This window comes from Perognathus longimembris, chromosome 24 (genome assembly GCF_023159225.1).
Source record: "Perognathus longimembris pacificus isolate PPM17 chromosome 24, ASM2315922v1, whole genome shotgun sequence".
NCBI classification, from domain to species: domain Eukaryota; kingdom Metazoa; phylum Chordata; class Mammalia; order Rodentia; family Heteromyidae; genus Perognathus; species Perognathus longimembris.
The window spans coordinates 18,852,724-18,877,213 of NC_063184.1; the positions used below are offsets into that span (position 1 = coordinate 18,852,724).

The window sequence follows — 24,490 nt, forward strand, 5'->3', positions numbered from 1 at the left end:
TCTTTGGCAGAAGAAATCCATGTTGTGAAGCTAAAGAAGCTTCAGCTTCAGGCTTTCTTCCTTGACTGGGCTTTTTCTAAGCATTTGAAAGAGGCTCCTAACCGTGTATACACACATCTTATCTTTTCCCAGTAATCTTTGTAAATGTAAGATATTTCTGTACTCCTTTCTCAAAGACAGCCTCTAAATTGCATAAGCTTCAGGTTCTAAAATCTGAATTTGCCACTGACCTTGTACACGACTAGGTCATGTTCTCAGCCACATTTCTCCTATGTACAATTATATGAGTTCCCAAGTGGGAGTATGCATGGGAATGCCTCAGAAATGCATTAGTAATTGTCTGGTCAAATACAGAGGGGTGGGGGAGGGGACGAGAAGCCTACATTGACTGCTGTGTCTCAGTTATTTTTTCCAAAATAATTATGGTATTAGTTTGGATATTAGAGTATGTACACCGCCAAGATTCAAATATTCCACACTCTGACAGCTAACAAAATAGTATATATGACAATTCTCTGACAGACATGAGTTATACAAATCTGGACTTTTTCCTCTTTTTCTTTTCCAACTAAATAATACTAACCACTTAAAAAACTGGTGAAATCATGATCCTTAACTCAAGAACTTAGAGTGTGATTTGCTTAGGTGAAATAATTTAAATTTAGCCCTCTAGTTATTGCTCTGATTTTTTAATTGCCCTTTTTCTTTATGTGGGAATTTTCCATGCAAAAATAAATCTTGAGATGAATTCTACTTTATGATAAAAAGCATATTAATCCCAAATAGGCCTTAAAGCTGTGAATGCATCGTCATATCTATTAACAAGAGTACATAGTTCTAAAAATCAACCCCAACCAGCTGAAGTTGTTTATTAGATCTAGATTCATATCTAGATTCCTATGAAACTGTAAAAAGTGACAATTTTACACAGGATAAAATTCAGAAACACAGGGAGTTTATAATCTGCCCAATTTAAAACCAGATTCTGTATCAATACATTCCATTTAGCCCTTTGAGACCGTTCCTCAAGAAACATATTTTTCTTTTGCTTTTTTGAATATATCAATATGTATGTTTATTAAAAATCTACTTTGTCTTAAAGTAGAAACTACCAGTGCTATTTTTTAATTCTTAAAATTATACTGAAATCATTGAGTCAATGCTATTTTTCCAGTGATAATAAATTCTTAGTTTTAAAAATCTATATCATGTTTATAAGCAAGGATTCTACCACTTCTGAGTGGCAAAAGAATAAAGTATACACCTCACCATTTCATTCCTAATTCTGCAGCAAATCAAATGCCTTTTTTATTGGGCCTAATTCTTCTTGATATCACATGGCTGGGCATCTAGAAGGAAATTTAAGAACTGAGATTTCTCATCATTTTCTCTAACAACTCAAACAAAGGAGTTCCACTCAGCATGGCCAATAGCAGCAGGTAACAGAAGCTGCCATCTTCCTTCCCTTTTTAAAAAACCCACCATGAATGAGAAATTGAAGCAAGAAACACACTAGTTTGAAGGGCTGAAATGAAGATGATATTCTATTTCATGAAATAGAGGTTAAAATTTTGTTTTTCATTTCCACCTGATACTTCCACCAGCATTCCACAGTAACACAGTTTTGAAGATGGCTTAGTTTAAGAACTCTTCCATTCCTCTCTTTTTCTCACTCAGAAAAGGCAATACAAACTTACCTCTAACAGAAGCAGAATATGAGGAAATGAAACAGAGAAAAAGCACAGCAAGAAGAATCATTCTGAATAGCTGCCCTCTACTGCATCCAGCTCAAGGCTCTGACAAGTGGACTCTCCTGATGGCAGCCAGCTAGGAAGTGACCCTCCTCACAACCTGCGACAATAATGTTTATCTCTGGGGAAGAGGTCAGATTCCAAACTCCAAAATCAGGACCTAAGTTCAACAAAGGGCTCATTATTAATGATTAAACATCGGTGGGCTGTAGTTTTCAGTTTTCTATCCTTTTTAATATTTCTTCACTCAATAAAGAAAAAAAATATCAAGGAAGATTTCACTTTAGACAACTAAACCAAATCAGTGTTATCTTTCTTTCAATATAGATGAATGGAGGAACATTCACCAAGGAACATGGAATTATCCTTCTCTGCTCAATATGTAATAGTCATCATACCTATTGTATTAACTGCTGATGTTCCTTTGCATTGCATCACTTTCTGTGACAGATGGGCAGGCCTCTCAAATTCTGCTAAACCTAGCTGAAGTTTATAAATCGTCTATGATTGGTTTTTTTTCCTTTTCATAAAGAATTGTAACAATTCACTCTGCATTTCAGAATTTACATCTCAATCCCTCCCACTAACTCGCTACTTCACAATACTACTAGTTAGAACTTTAGTTCTTGAAATGTGGATGATTCTTTCTCTGTTAAACTATAGGGGGTTGGAATGAATCAGCCTTGTCCATCATTAATGTGCTAATAGTACTGAGAAGACCAATGGAGTAGATCAGAGTAGAGCTCTATTTGTGTCTATGACAAGAAACAGCCTGAGTTCTCAGACTGACTAGCTGGAGTCATGTGCTCTCTGAATTCCATTTCTAGGAAGAGTCAGAGGGTCAATCTCAAGTCTCACCATTTTTGGACAGACTATTCATTAGAAAGCTTCTCTAGACATAAGGGAACACCTTAGTATAGCTAATGCCACCCTAACTGAACCAGCCCTCGCCCAAGAAACTTGGACAGAAAGCCTACAAAACTGAGGTGGCTCTGGGGAGAGGGATGAGTGCTGTAGAAGCTTTGTCAAGAAGAGGAAAGGTGCTGGTGAAATTTATTGGAATGTATTTGAAATATACTCATACTTCCGTACAAAATGGGTATTTAAATTTGTTCTGCTTCCTTTTAAAACCTGTTTGGATCCCTCACCGTGAGCTTATATCTTGTAGACAACTCAAGTAAAAAGAAAACAGACTAAGGTCACAACATTCAATACAAAATGGAAAAATCTCCAACATCAAGTCTATTTCCTCTTGAAGTCTATTTTCATATCAAGAATTAAAAGTTGGAAATGGTTTCCCTTTTTGCCTTTTTTATTATCTTTAAGTAGGTGTACACTTGTCTTGATCAATATCATCCCTCTCATCATTCTTCCCCATGCCTCTCAACTACACCCATCCCCTCATTTTTCCTAGTTTCATAGGCTATGCATTGATTATGACTGGGTTCTTACTCAAATAGAAGTTCATTAGTTTTCCTGGAGATAAGCAAAAAAAGACCATTCTTAGGAAAATTAGCTTTATAACTACAAGGACATGTACATTTGCTTTTTCCTTTCCATTTGAACAGGTTTCAATTCCATTCAATACTTCATACATAGGCTGAAGGGGCCATTGAAGTCACTTAAATTTTACACATACTCTTTCTTTTTTTTGGCCAGTCCTGGGCCTTGGACTCAGGGCCTGAGCACTGTCCCTGGCTTCTTCCCGCTCAAGGCTAGCACTCCGCCACTTGAGCCACAGCGCCGCTTCTGGCCGTTTTCTGTATATGTGGTGCTGGGGAATTGAACCTAGGGCCTCGTATATCCGAGGCAGGCACTCTTGCCACTAGGCTATATCCCCAGCCCCACACCCACTCTTTCTTAAATTAAGAAACCAGTTTGGGGGCTGGGAATGTGGCTTAGCGGTAGAGTGCTTGCCTAGCATGCATGAAGCCCTGGGTTCGATTCCCCAGTACCACACAAACAGAAAAAGCTGGAAGTGGCACTGTGGCGCAAGTGGTAGAATGCAAGCCTTGAGGAAAAGAAGCTTAGGGACAGTGCTCAGGCCCTGAGTTCAAGCTCAGGAAGAGAAGAAGGAAGGAGGGGGGGAGAGAGGAAGGAAGGAGGGAAGGAGAGAGGAAGGGAGTTGTTTGCTTCTTATTTGCGTCTATAAGAACTACCTTCTTTATTTTCATTTGAGACTCACAGTTCCATAGATTTTAAAGTTTGTGGTTAGACTATATAGTGCATGATACGTGTCTCTTTGGGTAAAGTACTGTTCGTTGTCAGGTATTTTCCAGAGTCCAACCAATAAAAGGCATATCACTATTGCCTAATAAAGTGCTGTTTTATTTGAGCATTTGATTTCCGCGAGAAAGCTCCTATGAGTCACTGTATTAAGTAGTCATTTCAACACAGAATGTTCAAGGAAGGCTGGAGTAGTTATAAATAACATTCTTTTATATTTTGTGTGTAGCATTTTCTTCTAATAAACACATTAATGGAAAGACTTCCTAGGATTGTTTCCTGAGATGAAGTAAGAATGACAAACACTCCATATTCAGATGTATCCTCCTGTGTTGCTCTTTTGACCAAACACAGTGTATATGGGAGACTCCTCCTAAACTCACCAGCTGCTTCCCGTGGCATGTGCAACATGGCAAGAGGCACTGTGAATATGACAAGGGCTGCCATGAACGGAACGTTTATTATGTACAGCACACTGTGGTAAGTGGTTTACATTTTCTGAAGTATACTATCAGGACAATCATTTTATACATTAGAAAAACTAGGTTCAGATTAACTTTGCAAACTGCTAAAGCAGTATAGGTATAGATAAACCTAGATTCATTCTGCCTCTCTATTTAAGAACATTAAAGGTAAGAAATGGGAAAACCAGATTCTTGTACAGGACATGAAATTGTTATTAGCCGGGACTGTCTTTTTTGGTAACGCCATTACAGTTGGATATGAAGTATACAGAGCATTTGGTTTTTGTATAGATATGCCAGGATGAAAACACAGGGGGGGGGGGGGCGGAGATTGGTTTGTGCTATAATCAGGACAAAATTGAATGGTATATTTCCAAACAATATCATGGCCAGAAAGTGCTTTTGGTGGTCACGACAATAATTTTTTTTTTTTTTTACTGTCACTTTGTCTTGAGAAACTATGAAACAAGATTGGATGACTAATTCCAAAGTACTTCGTGTTTCTGTTGAGTATCATAGGTTGTTAGGAGTTAACTTATTTTCTTAGATTAGAAGATAAATGAACTTTACCCCACTAAAGGTCGAAAGGAAATGTATTACCCTCTTATAGATAAAATAAGTGAGATGTATGATAGCTATATGAGAAGAAAAATTCTATTCCTAACATCAAACACATTTCTGTTTTTACAAAGAAGTGTGAAGTTTTTTATTTTATTCTAGCACACTTCATATTATCCCTGAAAGATCAGTCCAATGGTAATTTCAATTTAACAATGGGCTTCACATTTCGAAGGAATCCTGAAAAACATATTTTGTTTGGTTAATATTAATGTCTTATAACTTGATGACCTTTAAATAGGCATTGTTTAAGAATTTTCTCTGAGAAAGTAAAGACACCCAAAAGTCCTTCTCTTAACAAAAGTAAATTTGATACTTCATCATGAGACATTTAGAATCGAAGATAAAAGGCAGTCATTTTTTCAAGATAGAACTAGGAAAACTTTACCCCCTCAAAGCAGCAACCAAAATATCCTAAAGCATCTAGTCCACCTAAGAGGATTCTACTTAACATTATCTTTGGCCAGTCAAAACTGAGTAGTATTTAAATGAGAGAACTGCTAGACCATTCAATTGGTTACTCCAAAGAAAAGAAAATAAAATTTAATCAAAATAATTTTATTTGAAGATATTAAAAATCAGAGCCTGATATACAATATTGAGTATTATTACAATTTTATTTAAGATGTAACATAATTACATTTACAGGCTAATTATCGATACATAGGTTCAGCTATGAACAGATAGTTCAAATATGAGTACATTTGAAATAGAACCAGGAACCAACGGTTATATAGAATTACTTGCTTAAAAAGTCAGTGACTTTTGAAAGGGTAACCCATATGTACAATAATTTAATAATACAAACTAAATTATTTAGGAAAAAAACAGTCAGAAGTCAATTGTTTCACAAGTTATTAAGGTACACACTGGTTTTTAACTCACTAAGAATTCTTTCAATGTGGCTCCTGTGTTCCTTTGACATACCCCATCTATCAGTGAGTTTGTTGTCATTTGGGTTTAGATTTTCATTTATTTTCCCCACCCCCAATATTCTTATGCTACCAATTCATCTTGCATATGTTTACTCCAATCTTGTCATTTCTCCAAGGATTTTGTAGTCCGCTTATTCTTTTTAAAAAAGGAATTGGAAACCAAGATCTGGGTACTGTGCTTAGGTATTTCTCTGTGCTGGTCTCCTCACATTTCCATTCCATAAACACAGAGTATCTCTTAATTTACTTAGGTCTTACTGATTTCTTTAAGATTTTCCTTGAATGTAACAAATTTTGTTTTATCTCTTTCATTTTAAATGTTACTTTTCATTTCAAGGCCTAATTGTGCATTGATGGTATTAAGAAGCACATTGTTGTATGTTAATATGTACCAATTAAATTTGCAGTAATTGCTTACTAGTTTAATGAAGATTTGAGATAACCTAGATTGCCAAGTGCTCTGAGAAGTGTTATTTCTTTTTCTCCTTACACAAAGTAAGACTTTCAGTTGTGTGTGTGTGTGTTTGTAATACCATTAAAAATTTTCTTTTCTTGAATCATGCTATTTCTGAATGTTGTTTTGTGTTATTTATTTCATATTTCTATCATTAAAAATGTTTCCAAATTTGTGTTGAAATACTAGGTTATAGTTTGGCCTACCTTTTTCATCTTCAACCTTTTTGTATTTTAGCAACCTTAAGTGAATTTCAATCATATAGTAATACTCTCCTGAAGTGCATTTTATCAAGAATATATTAATTGTACAAAATGAGAGGCTCAGTGATATTTCCATGCATATACTTTATATTCCTTGACCATATTGTGTGGTGTATTTTTAACTAAATTATCCTGTGCTTTTAAGAAGGGGTGAGTAGAATAGCTTTCCTAGCCTCCTGACAAGAGTACTTTTTCTGACATTTTCACAAAATGACATATATTTCCTGTTCTCCATCTTCACTCTCTCCTTCACTTTTCTCTGGACCTGCTTCTTGAGCTGCCTCTGCTGTTCCAGTCCTGTTAAATTTGGACTCTAATCCTAGTGATTTGTCCTTAATGTGGGCGTTGTCACAGATTAGAGTTACAATTTGATGTTTTCCAGTTTTCCTAGACTTCATATCACTGTGGCAACTTTAGAAGTTCCTGCTGGCTCCTTTATACCCACCTAGAACTCAGGAGTCTACTGGATCCCCTGCTAGTTATGCTGGTAATCTCTTGATTTGTCTCCCTGGGTTTTTAATAATTACTTGATAGTTTGAAGTACAACCCCCTCCCACTTCTCAAGTAAGTGTTCAGATGTGCCCTTAAAAACTTCAAAATATGAGGGCTGGGAATATGGCCTAGTGGCAAGAGTGCTTGCCTTGTATACATGAAGCCCTGGGTTCTATTCCCCAGCACTACATATATAGAAAATGGCCAGAAGTGGCGCTGTGGCTCAAGTGGCAGAGTGCCAGCCTTGAGCAAAAAGAAGCCAGGGACAGTGCTCGGGCCCTGAGTCCAAGCTCCAGGACTGGCCAAAAACAAAAACAAAACTTCAAAATATGAGCTGGTGGAGACAATCCAACTCCACAATGTTTTGTGTCTTAAAATTCTGATTCTGTCTGTAGCCTCCTAACACTCTACAACATGTATTCTTGGCTCCTGGGATTCGCACTACAATGGCCATGGAAGTGCTGATGTCTATTTGAATAATCATTTCATGTCTTCCAGATATATATTCAGAAGAGGTTTTGCTGGGTCATTTTTGCTGGGTCTATTTTTTAATTTCTTTAGAAACCTCTGCACCTTTTCTACAATGGCTGTTCAGTATGTTAGAAAAAAAAAAGTAGTTGCCTCTACTTAGAAAAAAACACCATAAATTCACATACAAATTCAGGTTTGAGGCCACTCTCGTGGTCTAATGTTATTAGAGCCACTTTACTGGTTGGAACTTGTGCCTTGAATATAAAGGCAAGGCATGTTCGGGCTTGTGACATTTTCCTCCCAGATAGCGTCTCTCATTTGTTACCTTTCAGTTCCAATAAACATTATAGGCTTGGAACCCAATGAAATTTCCGATTTAAAGTACAAATATGGGCTGTTGATTTTTAAAAATGTTTCTATTTAGATGTTTACAGATTCCTCAGCCTCCACATATTCCAAATACTATTATTTTTCTAAAACGTTGCTTCTAGTGTTCCATAGATGACCTAGTTAATAGAATTACATTGCTACAGTTTTCCAAACTGGAAAAATTCTCAGAATTATCCCTTTTGTCTTCTTCCTCATTCTGCCCACAGCTTTTCAGTCATGTGCAAAACCATGATACCCTCATGTATTTGCTTTCATTGTCACCACTATTTCAAGCTTATTTCTTTCCTGACATTTGGAAAATGACTTATTTCCCAAGATTACTAAATTCCAAAATTACTAAATCTTTGAAACTATGACCTCGGTGTCATTCCATGGTATTCATTTCCTTCTGGAGCTCCTACACTGGGATTGCTGAAGGGCAGAGACGATGCTTTAATCACCAGTGCTAAGGCAAAAGCATAGAGCTCTTAAAAGTACTAAACATGAATTTTATAAATCAATGATTGTTTCATCTCATACAACTTCACTTTATATTTTTTATATACTTCAGTCTTTAAACTGAACTTTCCTGCTGAACTTTGTTGGTATTTTCTTTAGATTCTGACCCTACGACCGCGAAGTTAAATGCTTGAGTTAGAATATTTATTTAAGACATAAAGTGAGGGTATTTTTTTTGGGGGGGGCAATGTACAAAAGGTGTTTTAGGTCTCTAGGGACATCATGTATTAGCTCTAAAGATGTATAATTATTTATAAGACAATCCCATAGGAGCAACTGAACAGCTGTTAAGAGATTTGGCACATCACTATGCCAGCCTGAATTTAATAACCTACATGTGAAGAGCTACATATCCAATTACTAATCCCCCCTGAGCTACTTTCTGCCCTGATATGGAGGCAGCTGAAAAAAGATGCCCTACTAACAGATCCGAAATGGATCCAGACTTTCATTGCCAGTGCTCACTCAAAAGAGATCTTTTAATCAGAGTTGAGTTGAGAAAGCCAAGGGCTCACAAGTGTCAGTTTACACAGTTTTTCAAACAAAATTTGAGTTTAATGCAACAGTGACTTTAATTTTGTGACTAATTTCAATTCTTTTGGAGAATCACAAAGCATAAATTGAATTTTCTATTCAGAGAAGCCTTTAAGCATGTCCAAATATGTCCTCAAGGATTAAAAAAAAATCATTTTAGGGCTGGGATATAGCTCAATGGCAAAGCTCTTACCTAGCAAATGCAATGATCTGGGTTTGATTCCCAATACCAAAAAAGAAAAAGTTTAAAAAAAGGAAGAAAATTTCACTTCAGGGTTCTTTCCAAACAAAGGCAGACTTTCATTCAAAAATTCAAATCTACTTTTTAATCTTCAAATTCTGTAATAATCACCTATTGGAAGTAGGGCCAAATTAAAAGCCGAAGTGGGGAGGGGGGGAGAACAGGACAAAATATATTTCTGTATTCCATTTCTTCTTTAAGTGTTACAATGAAATGTCACCTGGTGTTTTTGCAAAATAACCTAGGAATGTCTCAGCATAGAGTTTAAGCATATGCTTTAAAGCCACACAAATTCGGGAATTCTCAAATTCACTTCCTTTGTGGACTTCACATTTTTAATTCTCCATTTGAAACAGAAAGCCTTGATGTCCAGGTAACCTTTTCCCATATAAAATTCGAAACAGATTAGGCAAGACTTTCCTCCGGTCCTCAACACTGAAGAAATTAAGAGGCTTTCGTCGGGTTTCGAATCTTAATTTTGGGGAGGGGAACGATCTTAATCCCCTACCCTAATCCACAAACGAAGCAAACGCCTGCAGGTACATTTCTGCTCTTTTCTTCTAGCAAGGATTTATTTTAATGTAATAGGATTAAAGTAGGAAGAAACCGAAAAGGAGGAACATTTCCTGCAGGGAGTTAACCATTCCCAGACCAAACTCTGGGGAGGAAATGCTACTCGCGGCTGTAACTCCCACCCCCTAACAACCCCCCAGCCCTAAACCCCGCTCCGTCTAAACCCCACCCCTTCCCCCCAGCACAGAGGGTTAGGAATTGGCTCCGTTTGATGACGCAAAAGCGTAAGCGACGGAGACGCCCCCGTGCAACTACCGCCTCTGCCTCTGGGAGTTGAAGTTTCCGAAGAAGAACGCACACGCGGTAACGAGACTACTCCAGGAAGGCTTCCTGGGGCTTCGCTCGCATCCCCATCAGCTCCTTGGCTCGGTAAGTCTGGCACCGAAGCTGCCACTTGCTGGAGGTTTGGTATCTCTTAGGACCAAAAAGGGTGCGTTGCCATGCCTCCCGCCGCTGGCAACCGGGGCTTCCGGGGGAGTAGAGGAGCAGGCCCGCCTAACTACCAGCGGCCTTGCAGTTCCTAGAGGAAATGACGTCAGACAGGGCGCGTACCCGCTTGCCGGCTCATCGCTCTGATTCGTCAACTGCAGCTTAATCCCGCCTCCGGGCCACGATAACGGCGAATAGCGTGAAGGGAGGGTGGGCGCGGTTCTCGCAGCTAGGGTGGGGTGTTTTCTCGCTGGAGTTCTTTGTGGGGTCGATTCCTAGTTTACAAAGAGGGCGATTCTCCTAGGGGTAACTGGAGGGAGATCTGGACGTTGAAAGATCGGGAGGCCAGTAGCGGCCGTGCCATTTTGTGGCTGAAAATTTGCCCTAGGAGGGAATGACTTGACAGTCCTGGGATGTGGAGAACTCGGGGGGAGGTTGAGGCACCAGCTGCCGGGCCTCGTGGTTGGTCAGCTCTGGACGGTTTTCAGAAGATCTGAGTGTTAACTTGATTCCACTGGATTACTTTTAACTTTGGGAAATTCTCCGGAGATTGTACAACTGAAAACTTAGTTGTTTCTCCTTCTGTGCAGCGGACTTGGTAGTTGAACAGAACTAAGGACTTGTGCTTCTGCAGATTTGCCCGACACATTTGTATTCTGAAGCCTCCGTCAGTTTGGTTCCTTGTGGGTTTTGCTTTTGTTTTTGTGCCAGTTGCTGGGACTGGAGCAGTCGGGGCCTGGGCATGTCCCCTAGCTTTTTCACTCAAGGCTGGCCCTCTTCCACTTGAGCAACACTTCTACTTTGCCAGTTTGGCACTTTCTATGAAATGAATGAGTGTCATAAATTACACGAACTTTTAATTTTAGCCCGTTTAGCCGTTTAGCCCGTGAAAATGATTTTAGTTATTCCTCGTGATCACGGGTTTATGGTGTGTGTCCTTCCCACACCAAATGGCTCTGCTTATCGTCTTCTAGTACTTAGTTTCATAAGCCCACCCGAAAACCCGTCTGTGAATAAACTCAATTTTTAAAAAGCCAAAATAAAATTTCACACAGGTATCGTTCTTATATATTTTCCGTGCTTGCTGTTATGAGTGGAAATGTTCTGCCAGCATTCTTGCATGTTGTGGAACCCATGAGATTTTATGTCATGGCCCAAATTGAAATAATAAGAAAACAAGTATCTTTAGTCAAGTGTCATGTTTCACATAATGGGTAATTGGAACAAGCTATCACATGATATCGAGTTAGTATTTTTGCTACATAGCACTCATGTCTCAGTGTTTTGCCTGAAGACTAGAAAACTCATTTACTATAGTGTATTTTCTTGAGAATAGCTTTTTTTTTCAATGATGACGTTTGATAGGTTATGACCTCAACTTGTATTTGATAGGCTGTTTAAAATCATTAGTAGCCTATGATAGGTTGAGTTCAGTTTAACTTGAGACTTCTCCCATATGAAAGGCAAAAGCTCCCCCTGGTGTACATGAGTTGTAAAATATTGCTTTCGGTTGTTTTTGAATTCCCTAGAAATCAATTGAAAATTTTCATCAGTATAGAAAACTATTTTTGCTAAATATTTTACCTAAATATTTTGCCAATAATGAACAAAAATACACTGCCTTGGTAAATTATTTCGTAAAGAGAATATGTGTCCTTTGATTTTAATGGTGCTTTCAGGTTTGCATGTCTAATTTATTGCTTTGAATACATGCATTGCTCAATTGTGCTGTGTGTTGAACGAAAGTAAAAGTAATCACAATATGTATATTTTAAATTTTTCTTCTATTTTTTTTTTTTAGAAATTGCCTCTGGTTTCTGGTTACAGAATCAGCTTTGATGGTTTGGTTTTTAGTCATGACTAAAACAGGATATTTACATAAAGTGTATTAGATAGGCAACCAAACCTGTTGCTAAAACTGTCTGAATTTTTTTTTTCCCTTTTGGCCAGTCCTGGGGCTTGGACTCAGGGCCTGAGCACTGTCCCTGGCTTCTTTTTGCTCAAGACTAGCACTCTTCCACTTGAGCCACAGCGCCACTTCTGGCCATTTTCTGTGTATGTGGTGCTGGGGAATTGAACCCAGGGCTTGATGTATATGAGGCAAGCTCTCTTGCCACTAGGCCATATCCCCAGACCTGAATTTTTAAATGTAGAAAACACTTGTTTCTGCATATGCTTTACAAATAATTCAATATAATAGATACATTAGGTTTTTTTTTTCTTAATTTAAAATATAGCCATACAATTTAACATCACTAGCCAGGTGCTGGTGGCTTATGCCTATAATCCTAGCTACTCAGGAAGCTGAGATCTTAAGATCACAGTTTGAAGCCAACCCAGGCAGGAAAGTTCATGAGACTCTCCAATAAACTGCTAAAAAGCTGGACATTGCACTGTGGCTCATTTGGTAAGGCAATAGCCTTCAGCAGAAGCATCTTAAAGACAGGACCCGGGGCTAGGGATATGGCCTAGTGGCAAGAGTGCTTGTCTCGTATACATGAGGCCCTGGGTTCAATTCCCCAGCACCACATATATAGAAAATGGCCAGAAGTGGCGCTGTGGCTCAAGTGGCAGAGTGCTAGCCTTGAGCAAAAAGAAGCCAGGGACGGTGCTCAGGCCCTGAGTCCAAGCCCCAAGACTGGCCAAAAAAAAAACAAAAAACCCCAAAGACAGGACCCAGATCCAGAGTTCAAGCTCCAGGACTGGCAAAAAATAAAAATAACATCATTAAATAATATTAATAATATTAGAAATCTTCTTACTGATTACTTAGTATTCCTGGCCCATGTTATAAGTGAGCCACAATTTGCTTAATTCTCCTTTACTGACCCTCAAGGAGGTTCTACAGTGCTTACAGTCTAATGTAACTTTTCAGACACACTTTAAAATTCATTTATAGGAATTTATTGTAAGACTACATTGCTAGCTCAGTGGGTCTCAGTGTATTAAAACATTATTTAAGACTGGGTTGCCTTCTAAAAATCTTGTATGATACCCACTAGTACTACATGAAAACACCACTTCAGACCTTTAACAGCACATCCAGTGAATGATATTTAATTGGTATTAAGTGATACTGAAATAATCCTTGCCAATAAGTGACATTTAACTACTTAAAATTTGCCTTTCTTTTCATTCCTGACACAGTTTAACATTAATCCTATGAATTGGTAAGTTACTGCATTATACTTTCTGTGTGGGTTTGTAAGTTATCCATGTCAAGAATTGCTTTTCAGTTTTTCAGAGGCATCAAATAATGTCCTCAGAAATGCTACCTGCATTTATTGAGACGTCTAATGTGGAAAGCAAGCAAGATGTAAGTGAAAGTCAAGAGGAAAGACAGAAGCCAAGTTCTAATGAAGTGACTGAGCCAGTGTCCAAACGGCAAATGAAGAAGTTAATGAAACAGAAGCAGTGGGAGGAGCAGCGGGAACTCCGCAAGTAGGTGTCTTAGTGTGGGATTATTTCCTGTCCAGGACACCGAGTGTTGGGCCTGCCCTAGTCCTTCACCTAGGAAAAGCAATTCTGATGTCCTGAGCTGCTCCTTCCTGCTTGCTAATACCATCAATTGAATGTTAAAACAAAATGCACTTTGAATTGAGGTTACTGGTTTTCATCAGTAGTGGTGAATTTGCATGTGATCCTTGTTCTTACCCAGAACCTACTATAGAAAGCAGCACCATTTCAGAAACCACTTTGGTAGGGGATATAGTTAGTTTCTGTGTCCTAGATAGGGAAGAAAAGATAACTCACATCAGTTTGACCTAACATGAATTTGACTAGAAGAACAGATTCTTGTGAGAGCAGTTAGGCTGTAGGTGGTATTGTTCAATACCAAAATTTACAAGAGGAAATAAACTACGGCTGATACAGGTTAGAGAAAAAGTATGAATATTCCTTGAAGACCACACCGGGGAATGACTAATGAAAGTGATATTCATCGAGACTCAAATTTTTCCTAGTACAACTCATGAGGAGAGAGGGAAAGGGAGGGGATGAGGGGGGAATGAGGGAGAAGGCAACAAATAGTACAAGAAATGTACCCATGGCCTAACGTATGAAACTGTAAAAAAAAAATTAAAAATTAAAAAAAAATGTTCCTAGTGAGCATACAATGTTGGTAACGAGTCTACTGATCCATAGTTAAAAATTACATAGGAAGCTTTAGATTGTTTTGAAAAGTCATTTTCTACCTGTTTAAAACTGTTAGATGGACTAAATATAGTAGTTTAACTTGTAGTTAACTTGTAAGTAGTAATTATTTTGTGTGTTTTGAAGAGACTGGGGAATATCTAGATACACAAATAATAACAAAACATTGTTTCAATTACTCATTTTAGACAGAAGCGGAAAGAAAAACGTAAGAGGAAGAAATTAGAGCGCCAGAGTCAGCTGGACTCCAGCGCAAACGGAAGTGAGCGGAAACGTGTGCGAAGAGACATTGCACAGAGCAATCTCCGCCTTATCATTGACTGTAGCTTTGATGATTTGATGGTATTAAAGGTATCATGAATCATTGTTGGAAAACCCTGTGGGTAAACTAAGCAAAATTATTATAATTTTAATGTATGTAATATTGCTGATACAAATTTCTGTATTCTAGTTCTGAGAGAGGCAGAGATGAGAGCATCATGGTTTAAGTCCAGCCAGATACAAAAGTTACTGAGAACCTATCTTGAAAACAAGCTAGGTGTGGTGGGGTGCACTTGTAATCCAGCTATATGAGAGGCTGTGGTAGGAGGATTAAAGGCCAAGCAAGACTGGTCCCTGGCAAAAACAAGAGACTCTATCTGAAAAACAAACCAAAAAAGGCAGAGAGTGTAGCTCAAGTTATAGAGAACTTGCCTAGCAAATATCAGACCTTGAGTTCAAACCTCTGTACTGCAAAAAAAAAAAAAAAAAAAATGAAGTACATCTTGAGTGAAGATTTTCTGCCCCGTAATAAGTTAATAAATCACTTTGATACTTGTATAAATACCTGGATGTGTGTATTTAAGTATAGACAAAGACATATACCCCATAATTTGAAGATAAACCTTAATAACTGCATATTAGTCATAAAGCCATTGAGAAAACATAAAAATAGTAGTATGGCTTTAAAATAATTTTTGTTGCTTCTTAACAGTAGATGTTTCTCATAGACTTAAATTTTAAGTGGATACAAAATATGAAAGGATGGGTCACTTAGCAAGTTACTGGCTTTCCTTATGGTAATGTTATTAACGTGGAAGGAAATCAGTGACAATGGGGAGAAGAAACCTTTGCCTATCCAGCCGTCCCTTGTGCTTATGCTGTTCCCTTAACATCTTGGAATGGCCATAGGTGGTTTTGATAACTGTTTTAGAAAACAGCACTCTTTTTATAGGACATTAAGAAACTTCATAAACAGATTCAACGCTGCTATGCAGAAAACAGGCGAGCACTTCATCCTGTGCAGGTATGTCTAAAGGACCAAAGAAATTTGGTGGTTCTGGTTGCTTGTGCATGAGTCTTGAGGCATTCTATTTTTCAATGTTTTCTTTTTTGTTGTTACAGTAGTAAAACACTATGCTTTTATTGTCTTTAATTGTACAAAGAAGTTTCAATTCAACATGTCAGTTATGAGTACAATGCATCTTGATTAGTGTCACTCCTTTCATCATTCAAGTAAAATATGTTAAACATAGGTTCTCCCAGGTGGTTCTCACATGTGGCTGAATGTCTTCATTGTAAGCGGAACTCATTTTCACACCGCCTCTCAGCCGTCAGTTTCAGCCAGTTCTGGGAGATGAGAATGGGGGTTGGGGGAGGCTGCCCTAGGCTAATGTTCTGATAATACCTGTTAGCCAGCTCTTGTCCATGTAAGTGTTATAAATATGCTCTCCAAGAACCATTGGAGTTAAAATGATAGATACAAATAGAAAGAATTGTCTCAGCAAGGCAAAATTGAACCTGGCAAGCAAGCACACAGCAGGCAGGCTGCCCCACTATTTATCCCCAGTGCAGCAGGCCCCGCCCCTCTACTCAGATTGGTTGAGCTCAGGTTCACAGTCTGCTCACAATTGGCTGGTATAGGGTAAAATGTACTTATAAGAGGTGATTTTGAAATGAGATTAATAGTTCATGAGTAATCTCAAAATGTACCAACGCCCTCTGCTATTTCTTGAACAGTCTGAGGTGTGTCATAATTTCCTCTGGAAAAGAAACCAGTTTAATACAAAAACCTTACATTTTACAAATCCTTTATCCCAAAGCAGTTCCTCTTTTCCTTAAGTCTAGCCACTTAGCCAAAGAAGGAACTTTTAAGCAATAGGCTTTGATAGAAAAGACAGTTTTTCTCACATTAAAGGACTTTGGTTTCCTCTTTAGTAACTGATAGGATTGAAGAATTTCTTAAGCTTGCATTAAGATATTGTTAAAAGTACTTCTAGTTAAATATTTTGATTTTTGCCACGTGATAGTAGCTTTAGGTTTTTGTAATTTTATAGTTTATGGTTTTATGATGTCTCTCTTCCATGATTCTCCTTTAGTCCTCCTTTTTGTCCACAATGAGCTCTTGTCACTCGGTTCTGATTTTACATAGGCATTAGGGCTTGGAATCAAAGAAACTTGGGAGGACTTTAAAGTGGTAAAAGTAAATAAATAAATAACGAAGGTAGTGAAAGGAACCGGAGGTGATGAGAAGCTGACAAGGGTTCGGGCAGTCTGCAGAGGTCAGTCTTCCTGGAGAGATGAGTGTCTGTGCTGTAGAGAACGGGGTGGAACTATGGAAGGAACACTGAAGCGAGTGGGTTCTTACATCCCTCTTCACGTACGTCATTTCTACCACAAATTCCTTATGTGCTCAATGTTCATCACAAATCACTTTTTCTAGGTCATCGAGAATATATTTTGTATCTGCTTGATGATTAGATGAGTGTATGAGAGAAATAAATACTATGCTTAAATGATGATTTTTTCTTCTCTTCCTGTGCCTGCCAATCCCTCATCAGTTTTACTTGACCAGCCATGGAGGCCAGCTGAAAAAGAACATGGATGAGAACGATAGAGGCTGGGTCAACTGGAAGGTAATCAAGAAAGATCCTATTGCATAATCACAAGTGTGTTGTGCTTCTAATTGTTACGGGGTTTGAGGGAGGCGATTCCACGTCCCTCCAAAAGTCCACCACTCAGAGACAGACTCAAGCTAAAAGATGGATTTATTGGGGAAGCAAAAAGTGAACTGACTGGCCAGGGACGCAGCACAAACTCAGGAGCTGAAACTGCGACAGTGAAAAGTGGGCTGACTGGCCAGGGACACAGTGCAGACTCGTGTGCTGACACTATATCCCAAAGCAGTCCTCAAATTGGGGTTTATAAAGGTAAATGAGTAACACACATGTAGGGATATAGGGGCTTGACACGGGGTAGAGCAAGCAACAAACAAGCAAGCCATTTACAGAAGCAGAATTTTGGGGTCAGGTAGACCTAATCTACATTTTCTACCAACTTTCCCTAGTCAAGATGGAGTCAGCTCTGCTCTCTACAACACTAATCTTCTACACTTTTAGCCGAAATTCCATAAAATGCTGCTCTCCAAACCTGTGTGCTAGAGAGTGAAGTCACTCCAAAATTGATAAGTATGCCTGTTTGCCATTTCTTCTAAATCTGTGCTACCCAGTGTGAGCCACTGGCCACATGTGGCTATTGAACTCCTGACTTGTAGTAGCATAAACCATGAATGGGAAATACATAGTCAATTTCTAAGACTTAGTGACAGCATAGTAATTGGGACCATGGAGAACGGAGCCAAAAAGAAAGGAAGGGAGAAAAAGAAAAAGATCTGTATAATTTTGTGTGTGTGTGTGTGTGTGTTAGTCCTGGGCTTGAACTTAGGGCCTGGATGCTCTCCCTGAACTTTTTTGCTCAAAGTTAATCACTACCACTTGAGCCACACCTCCATTTCCATTTTTGTGTCTGTTAATTGGAGACAGATTTTGCTGCCCAGGCTGACTTCAAATGGTGATCCTTAGAGTAGCTACGATTATATGTGTGAGCCACTGGTGCCTGGCAAGATCTATATAATTTTTAAAGTATTTACTATATATTATAATGACAACATGCCTTATGTTAATAAACTGTAATGTTAAAATTAATTTTTTACCTGTTCTTTTACTTCTTGAAGGTTGGTTAGTGCCATAGTTAGGAAGCAGTTGCTGGGTTAAAAAGTTTGGCCTTCGGCAGGGAATGTGGCTTAGCAATAGAGTGCTTGCCTAACATGCATGAAGCCCTGGGTTCAATTCCTCAGCACCACATACACAGAAAAAGCCAGAAGTGGCGCTGTGGCTCAAGTGGCAGAGTACTAGCCTTGAGCAAAAGGAAGCCAGGGACAGTGCTCAGGCCCTGAGTTCAAGCCCTAGGACTGGCAAAAAAAAAAAAAAAAAAGTTTGGCCTTTATCCTTCTAAAAAAGGTAGAGCATTGAAAGTAATGTTATTAGAAAATTAGCTCCCCATCAATGTGTGAACTAGAACTGAGGGGCCTGAGGCCAAGGACAAGAGAATAAAATTAGAAGAATATTTAAATAATTAAGGTATGTAAAAAGGAATTAAAGGAGAAGAGGCTTTCAACAATTGTATTATAATGGTAGTCTTTCAAACTTCATTCAGATGTTTTTAATATGTTTGTTCAAAGATAGTCATTTCTTGTCAACTTTCACAACCTTTCACCTTTTGCTTTTAAAGGATATCCACATCAAACCAGAGCACTACAGTGAGCTCATAAAAAAAGAAGACCTGGTTTATCTTACATCAGATTCACCCAATATTCTGAAGGAGTTAGACGAATCAAAGGCCTATGTGATTGGAGGCTTAGTGGATCACAACCATCACAAGGTACTGTTACATGTGATTGGGAATTTATTCATACTTAAAATCCTATCTCAGTTTTCTGATAGTCACAACAAAACTTGTAATAGCCAGTCTTTGTAGAACTGCCATGATGTATTAGGCCTGTCCAGCAAAACAAAGGCCTCCCACGTAGAGCTCACTTCACTTGGAGAGATCAGCATGTCACTATTCGCATCTCACCCAGGAGGAGTCTGAGGCACAAAGGTATTAATTCCAAAACCAGTAGTGCTGGGTGGGCAAAGCCAATGACTGGAAATGAGCCCACGGGCTTAGGCACTATGCTGTTCTGGTAACGAGAGTCTGCTGTTAACCCAGTAGTCAAGCTTCCTTTAGTGTTACATAGATGATTTTCATAAGATATTTTTTCGATTCTATTTATACTTTGCTTTTCTACCCCATTCCCTCACTTAGATGAAAAGTGACAGAACTACACTTTCCAAAAGAAAAATAGCATTTTGCGCTTGACAGCAGGCTAAATCCAAACCAGCTTTCTGAGGAAAAGGATGCTTATTCTGTGTCTGAGGAAACACCAGCCAAGTTGTGCAGATCGAAGGTCCTGCTGTGCGGCAGATACTGTGTACCACCTGCCTTGCAGAGAGGTAGCTGCAGGAAATCAAAGCCCAATGTGACCCAGGAGCTGAATGACCACAGCTGGGAGCCAGTTTAGATTGAAGTATTCAGACATGGCTGCCCATTGAACAGTACAGCTCTAGAACATGATAGAAGATTTTGTCAGAATGATCTTGGGTGCATTTTCATTCTTAAGGAAAGATTCTACATTATAATGTAGAACCAAATTTTCCTGTGCTGCTTTGAACTGAAATAATTCTATTCCCAAATCACCCACATCAAAGTGTTTATTGCATAAACAACTGCTTGAGAAGTTTAGTTTTCCTGTGTCCTGTACTCTGTCTTGATTAAACAAAAGTCTCAAGAATTTTAAGTTTTAGAAAAGATAAAATTTTTAACCATTTTAAGGTGTTTTTTTCATTTAATTTCTTTTGCCATTTATGACTCAGTGTTATGTAATGAAAATGTAAGTTTTCCTTGTATATATAAAGGGTTGGTGTTGTAGGTTTGAACTCAGGGCCTTGTACTTTGTAATTACTCTTACCACTTGAATCATGCCCATGTCTCTAGTTCCTTTTCCTTTTATTTTTCTGATGAGGTGTCACATTTTTACCTGGGATGGCTTAGACTGTGATCCTCTTAATTATGCTTCCCTTATAACTGGGATAATAGACATGAAGTACCACACCCTGCTTATTAGTCCCTAGGGTCTTGCTAACTTTTTGTTCTACCTGACCCTGAACTTCAGTCCTCTCTGATCTCTGCTTCCCAAGCAGGTAGGATTACAGGTTTGTTCCACCGAGCTTTGTGGGTATTTTTGTTTTTTTTTGTTGTTGTTGTTTTATTCACTGAAAAAGTGTTTGCATTTCTCTCAGAATTTGGTCGGAGTATTTTAAACTGAGGGAAAAGCAGTAGTACTAAGAAACCTTAGTCAGAAAACAAGTAAAATTGGATATGCTGCTGCCCTGGAGGAGCTTTGTAACTGGGCTGGGATTATCATTTCTTTTGTGTCCTTGTTAGTAAATTGAGGTTAAAACAAATTGAGTTAGACACACACACACACACACACACACACACACACACACACACACACACACACACACACACACACACTTTACCCTCTCCAGATAATCATCTCTAAACTGTTTTTTTTTTTTTTTTTTGGCCAGTCCTGGGCCTTGGACTCAGGGCCTGAGCACCGTCCCTGGCTTCTTCCCGCTCAAGGCTAGCACTCTGCCACTTGAGTCACAGCGCCGCTTCTGGCCGTTTTCTGTATATGTGGTGCTGGGGAATCGAACCTAGGGCCTCGTGTATCCGAGGCAGGCACTCTTGCCACTAGGCTATATCCCCAGCCCCTAAACTAACTGTTTTTTAAAAATTATCTTTTTTTTTTTTTTTTTTGGCCAGTCCTGGGTCTTGAACTCAGGGCCTGAGCACTGTCCCTGGCTTCCTTTTTGCTCAAGGCTAGCACTCTGCCACTTGAGCCACAGCACCACTTCTGGCCATTTTCTATATATGTGGTACTGAGGAATAGAACCCAGGGCTTCATGTGTATGAGGCAAGCACTCTTGCCACTGGGCCATATTCCCAGCCCTAAAAATTATCTTCTATTTTTATAGACATTAAAAATGATTTGGTGTTGTAGTCTAAGTCTCTGCGTGTTTGTTTTAGGGATTCACATACAGACAAGCATCACATTATGGGATTGACCATGCACAGCTCCCCCTTGGACATTTTGTGAAGATGAACAGTCGGAAGGTATTGGCAGTCAATCATGGTAAGCTAGAAGGATGCCCCGAAAGTCCTGGGCCTCAGGGAACACTGTGGGAAAGAACATCACATTTATAACTTGAACAAATAGAAAATACTACACCTTCTTGCTGAAACAGATTTATATACAGAGCAATCACTTATATTCTTTTAAGCACTAGAAATAATGCTTATTTTAGAAAATGTTCAGAAAATAAAAATAATTAGTTGTTACCTCACTACTCCTAGTTACTTTCCATTAACTCTTTGGTGTGCTTCTATTTCTTTCTTGTGTTAATATAATTGTATTTGCACTGTTAATGAATACTGTTATTAATCTGGGATATTGAACCCATTCCTTATTTATCATATTTCTACATATCTTTGAATGTTTTTAGTTGCTATGTAATATTCCATTATGTAAATATATAATAATTTAGCCATCCTTCTATTGCTGAATTTGTTTTCGTGTTTGCTGTCCTGAATAACCTTGTAATCACTTTGTTTTATTTACCTGGAGTTTTGCTTATTTAAATTTTTAAAGAGAATTTAGTCAATACACATCTACTTATTGAACCCTAAATACTTCCTATATAGCAAATTTTAGGGAATCTAGAAATGAAACTATTGATTCAGGGAATGAACTCCCAAAACATTGTTTAAGGCTTAAGGAAGCTTACTTAATATGAATTTTTTATTATTAAATACTTATACACAGAGGTTACAACTCCCAAAGTCAAGTTATGAGTACAATGCTCTTGAAGAACTTCCAAAACTTTTGATATAATAATGAAATTTACTTCCTATGATGTAAACCAAAATAGCGTTCAATAGTGTGTTGAGATGAGTGACACGGAACGGTATTGATAATCTTTACTCAAGAACCAAAAATAAACAGAAGTTTTGGAGCAAGGAACTCCAAAGAGTGTGTGAAAGGCAGGAGAAATTTAGATGGATGTGATTTATTCTCTAGTTATATATTAGTACTTAAAGCTAAAGAAATGAAAGGGATAAAATAGGAAGGAAACTAAAGCAATCCTCTATTGGCTGCATTTGATAAAGGATGCTGGTAAATTTCTGTGTTTCTCAAAGGGGGATGGAGGAAAGCTGGGGAGGAGGGGTCCTGCTTCAGAGCCCTGGGACACATTGCCCTGGTACCCAGTGAGAGGGAGGGAAGGAGGGAGGGAGGGAGAGAGGGAAGAAGGAAGGAAGGAAGGAAGGAAGGAAGGAAGGAAGGAAGGAAGGACATTTAATTCTCATGATAAACTTATACTCTTAGTACAAAGGATATGTTGTCATAGGAGTATGTGACATTGAGATGAACTTGAAGTGTGTCTTTGATGCAGTATTTGAAATTATTCTGGAATACCTGGAAACAAGAGACTGGCAAGAAGCCTTCTTTACCATCTTACCTCAACGAAAAGGAGCTGTTCCCACAGACCAAGCCTGTGAACATTCTTCCCATGGCAAGCAGTCTCCCAGGCCTGAAGATGGAGCCAAGTGTGACTCCAATGAAGGGGTCAATAGCAGACATGAGCCCATCTCAGTGCACACCGAAGCAAAGCAGGACCAGGAGAGCAGCGCGGAGTTTTGATATACCAGGTTCCCTCCCAACCTAGGGAAAGGCTAGCAAGTAAAATACTCAAGATTGGAAGAAAGCTTTGTTTTCTCTCATTTTCTTTGCTAAGGTGAGAAGAATAAAATTCATGGTAAATGGTAACAAAAGAAATGTTTGCTTTTGCATAAGAACATTTGAAGGTGATTTTTAAAATTGAATTGTAAGCTTCCAGTAAGAGTCTGAGAGTTTATTTTATTGTTATACCCTCATCTCTTTCATTTGCTGGAATTATTCTTCAAGATGTGCCTTCTGACTTTATGGTTATTTTATTGTTTTATGTTCATGTTGTCTTTCTGATGTGTGTCACCTGTGTATTGGTGAAGGCAGACATCTGTGTTGTCAGACCACTAGCATGTTGAATATGAGAGGTCAGCTGCCTTGTATTTTCAGCATTTCTATTTGAGTTACTTCAAAGATACATAGTAGTTCTAGAAAAAATAACAGTTCCTTAAAGTCTTTTGTTTACTTAATTGGACTATGGTGCCCATCCCTGTTCCTCTTTGTGATGCATATTCATGGATCTGCCGCAATCATGAAAGCATGGAAAACCTTTACTCCATTTTCCTCATTCCTGTAATAGTAATTCATGGCCAGGCACCCTTGGCTCACACCTATAATCCTAGCTATTCAGGAGGCTGAGATCTAAGAATTGCGGTTTGAGGCCAGCCAGTGTGAGAAACTCTGCGAGATTTTCATCTCTAATTAACCATAGGTGGAGCTATGACTCAAGTGGTAGAGTACTAGCCTTGAGCAAAAATGCTCAGGAACACTACCCAGGTCCTGAATTCAAACCCTAGGACCAAAAAATAAAAATTAAAAAAATACATATATATATATTCACTTTTCAGTTACCAAATTAAATTTTTTCCAGCTAAATTATTTCAGAAGGTGATTATTTTTGAAGAATCTATTTTTTTCTTTACCTTAATTTAAACAAAATGTCTTACAGTTAGTATTTATTTACACATACTTTTAAAGTAAAATATTTATTTTAAGATGAATATTGTACATCTGCCTCCTTTAATAATTCAAGCTAAAGTAAGTATATGTCCCTTCAAGTATTAGCATGCATGTGTGAAAATTATGCGTGTCACTGTTTACATCTGTCTGTCCATATCATGTGTGGGTCTCAGTTGTTGACAGGAGTAGAAATGATCACCATTGTTCGTGTGAATGGCTGTATTAATCCAGTGAGAGCAGTTTGATTTTTGTTAAGTACAACAATCCATAACCAAACTGTTTTTTGGCGTATTGGCCAAGGAGGATGGGGGGAAAGGGAGCAAGTGGTCTTTTCTAAATAGCAATCATAGAAAAGTGATGTTTATGTGGTGTAATTGATCTGCTAAAGT

The 24,490-nt window shown here is 38.4% G+C and overlaps 2 protein-coding genes across 2 annotated transcripts in view; one reads left to right on the forward strand and one right to left on the reverse strand.

Annotated features, from left to right (window-relative positions):
- LOC125341557 (microsomal triglyceride transfer protein) overlaps positions 1-1,840 on the reverse strand; it is a 46,589-nt gene extending 44,749 nt beyond the window's left edge. The window contains exon 1 of the mRNA XM_048333606.1: positions 1,698-1,840. Within this exon, the coding sequence (XP_048189563.1) occupies positions 1,698-1,758 (61 nt within the window). The 5' untranslated portion in view covers positions 1,759-1,840. The remainder of the gene's footprint in view (positions 1-1,697) is intronic.
- An 8,282-nt stretch (positions 1,841-10,122) lies between these two features.
- On the forward strand, positions 10,123-23,820 carry Trmt10a (tRNA methyltransferase 10A). The gene is made up of 8 exons (XM_048333666.1): positions 10,123-10,279; positions 13,576-13,780; positions 14,680-14,842; positions 15,705-15,776; positions 17,311-17,385; positions 19,040-19,189; positions 21,446-21,551; positions 22,870-23,820. The coding sequence occupies exons 2-8, from the start codon at positions 13,596-13,598 to the stop codon at positions 23,115-23,117; spliced, it is 999 nt and encodes a 332-aa protein (XP_048189623.1). The 5' UTR covers positions 10,123-10,279; positions 13,576-13,595; the 3' UTR covers positions 23,118-23,820.
- Positions 23,821-24,490: the final 670 nt, after the last annotated feature.

What these genes read in the sequence shown, in the direction of transcription:
- Trmt10a (XM_048333666.1), top strand. Translation starts at nt 13,596, where the DNA reads ATGTCCTCAGAAATGCTACCTGCATTTATTGAGACGTCTAATGTGGAA. An exon ending in GAGGCTGGGTCAACTGGAAG is followed by an intron (nt 17,386 to 19,039) that starts GTAATCAAGAAA and finishes TTGCTTTTAAAG; the next exon opens with GATATCCACATCAAACCAGA. An exon ending in TGGATCACAACCATCACAAG is followed by an intron (nt 19,190 to 21,445) that starts GTACTGTTACAT and finishes TGTTTGTTTTAG; the next exon opens with GGATTCACATACAGACAAGC.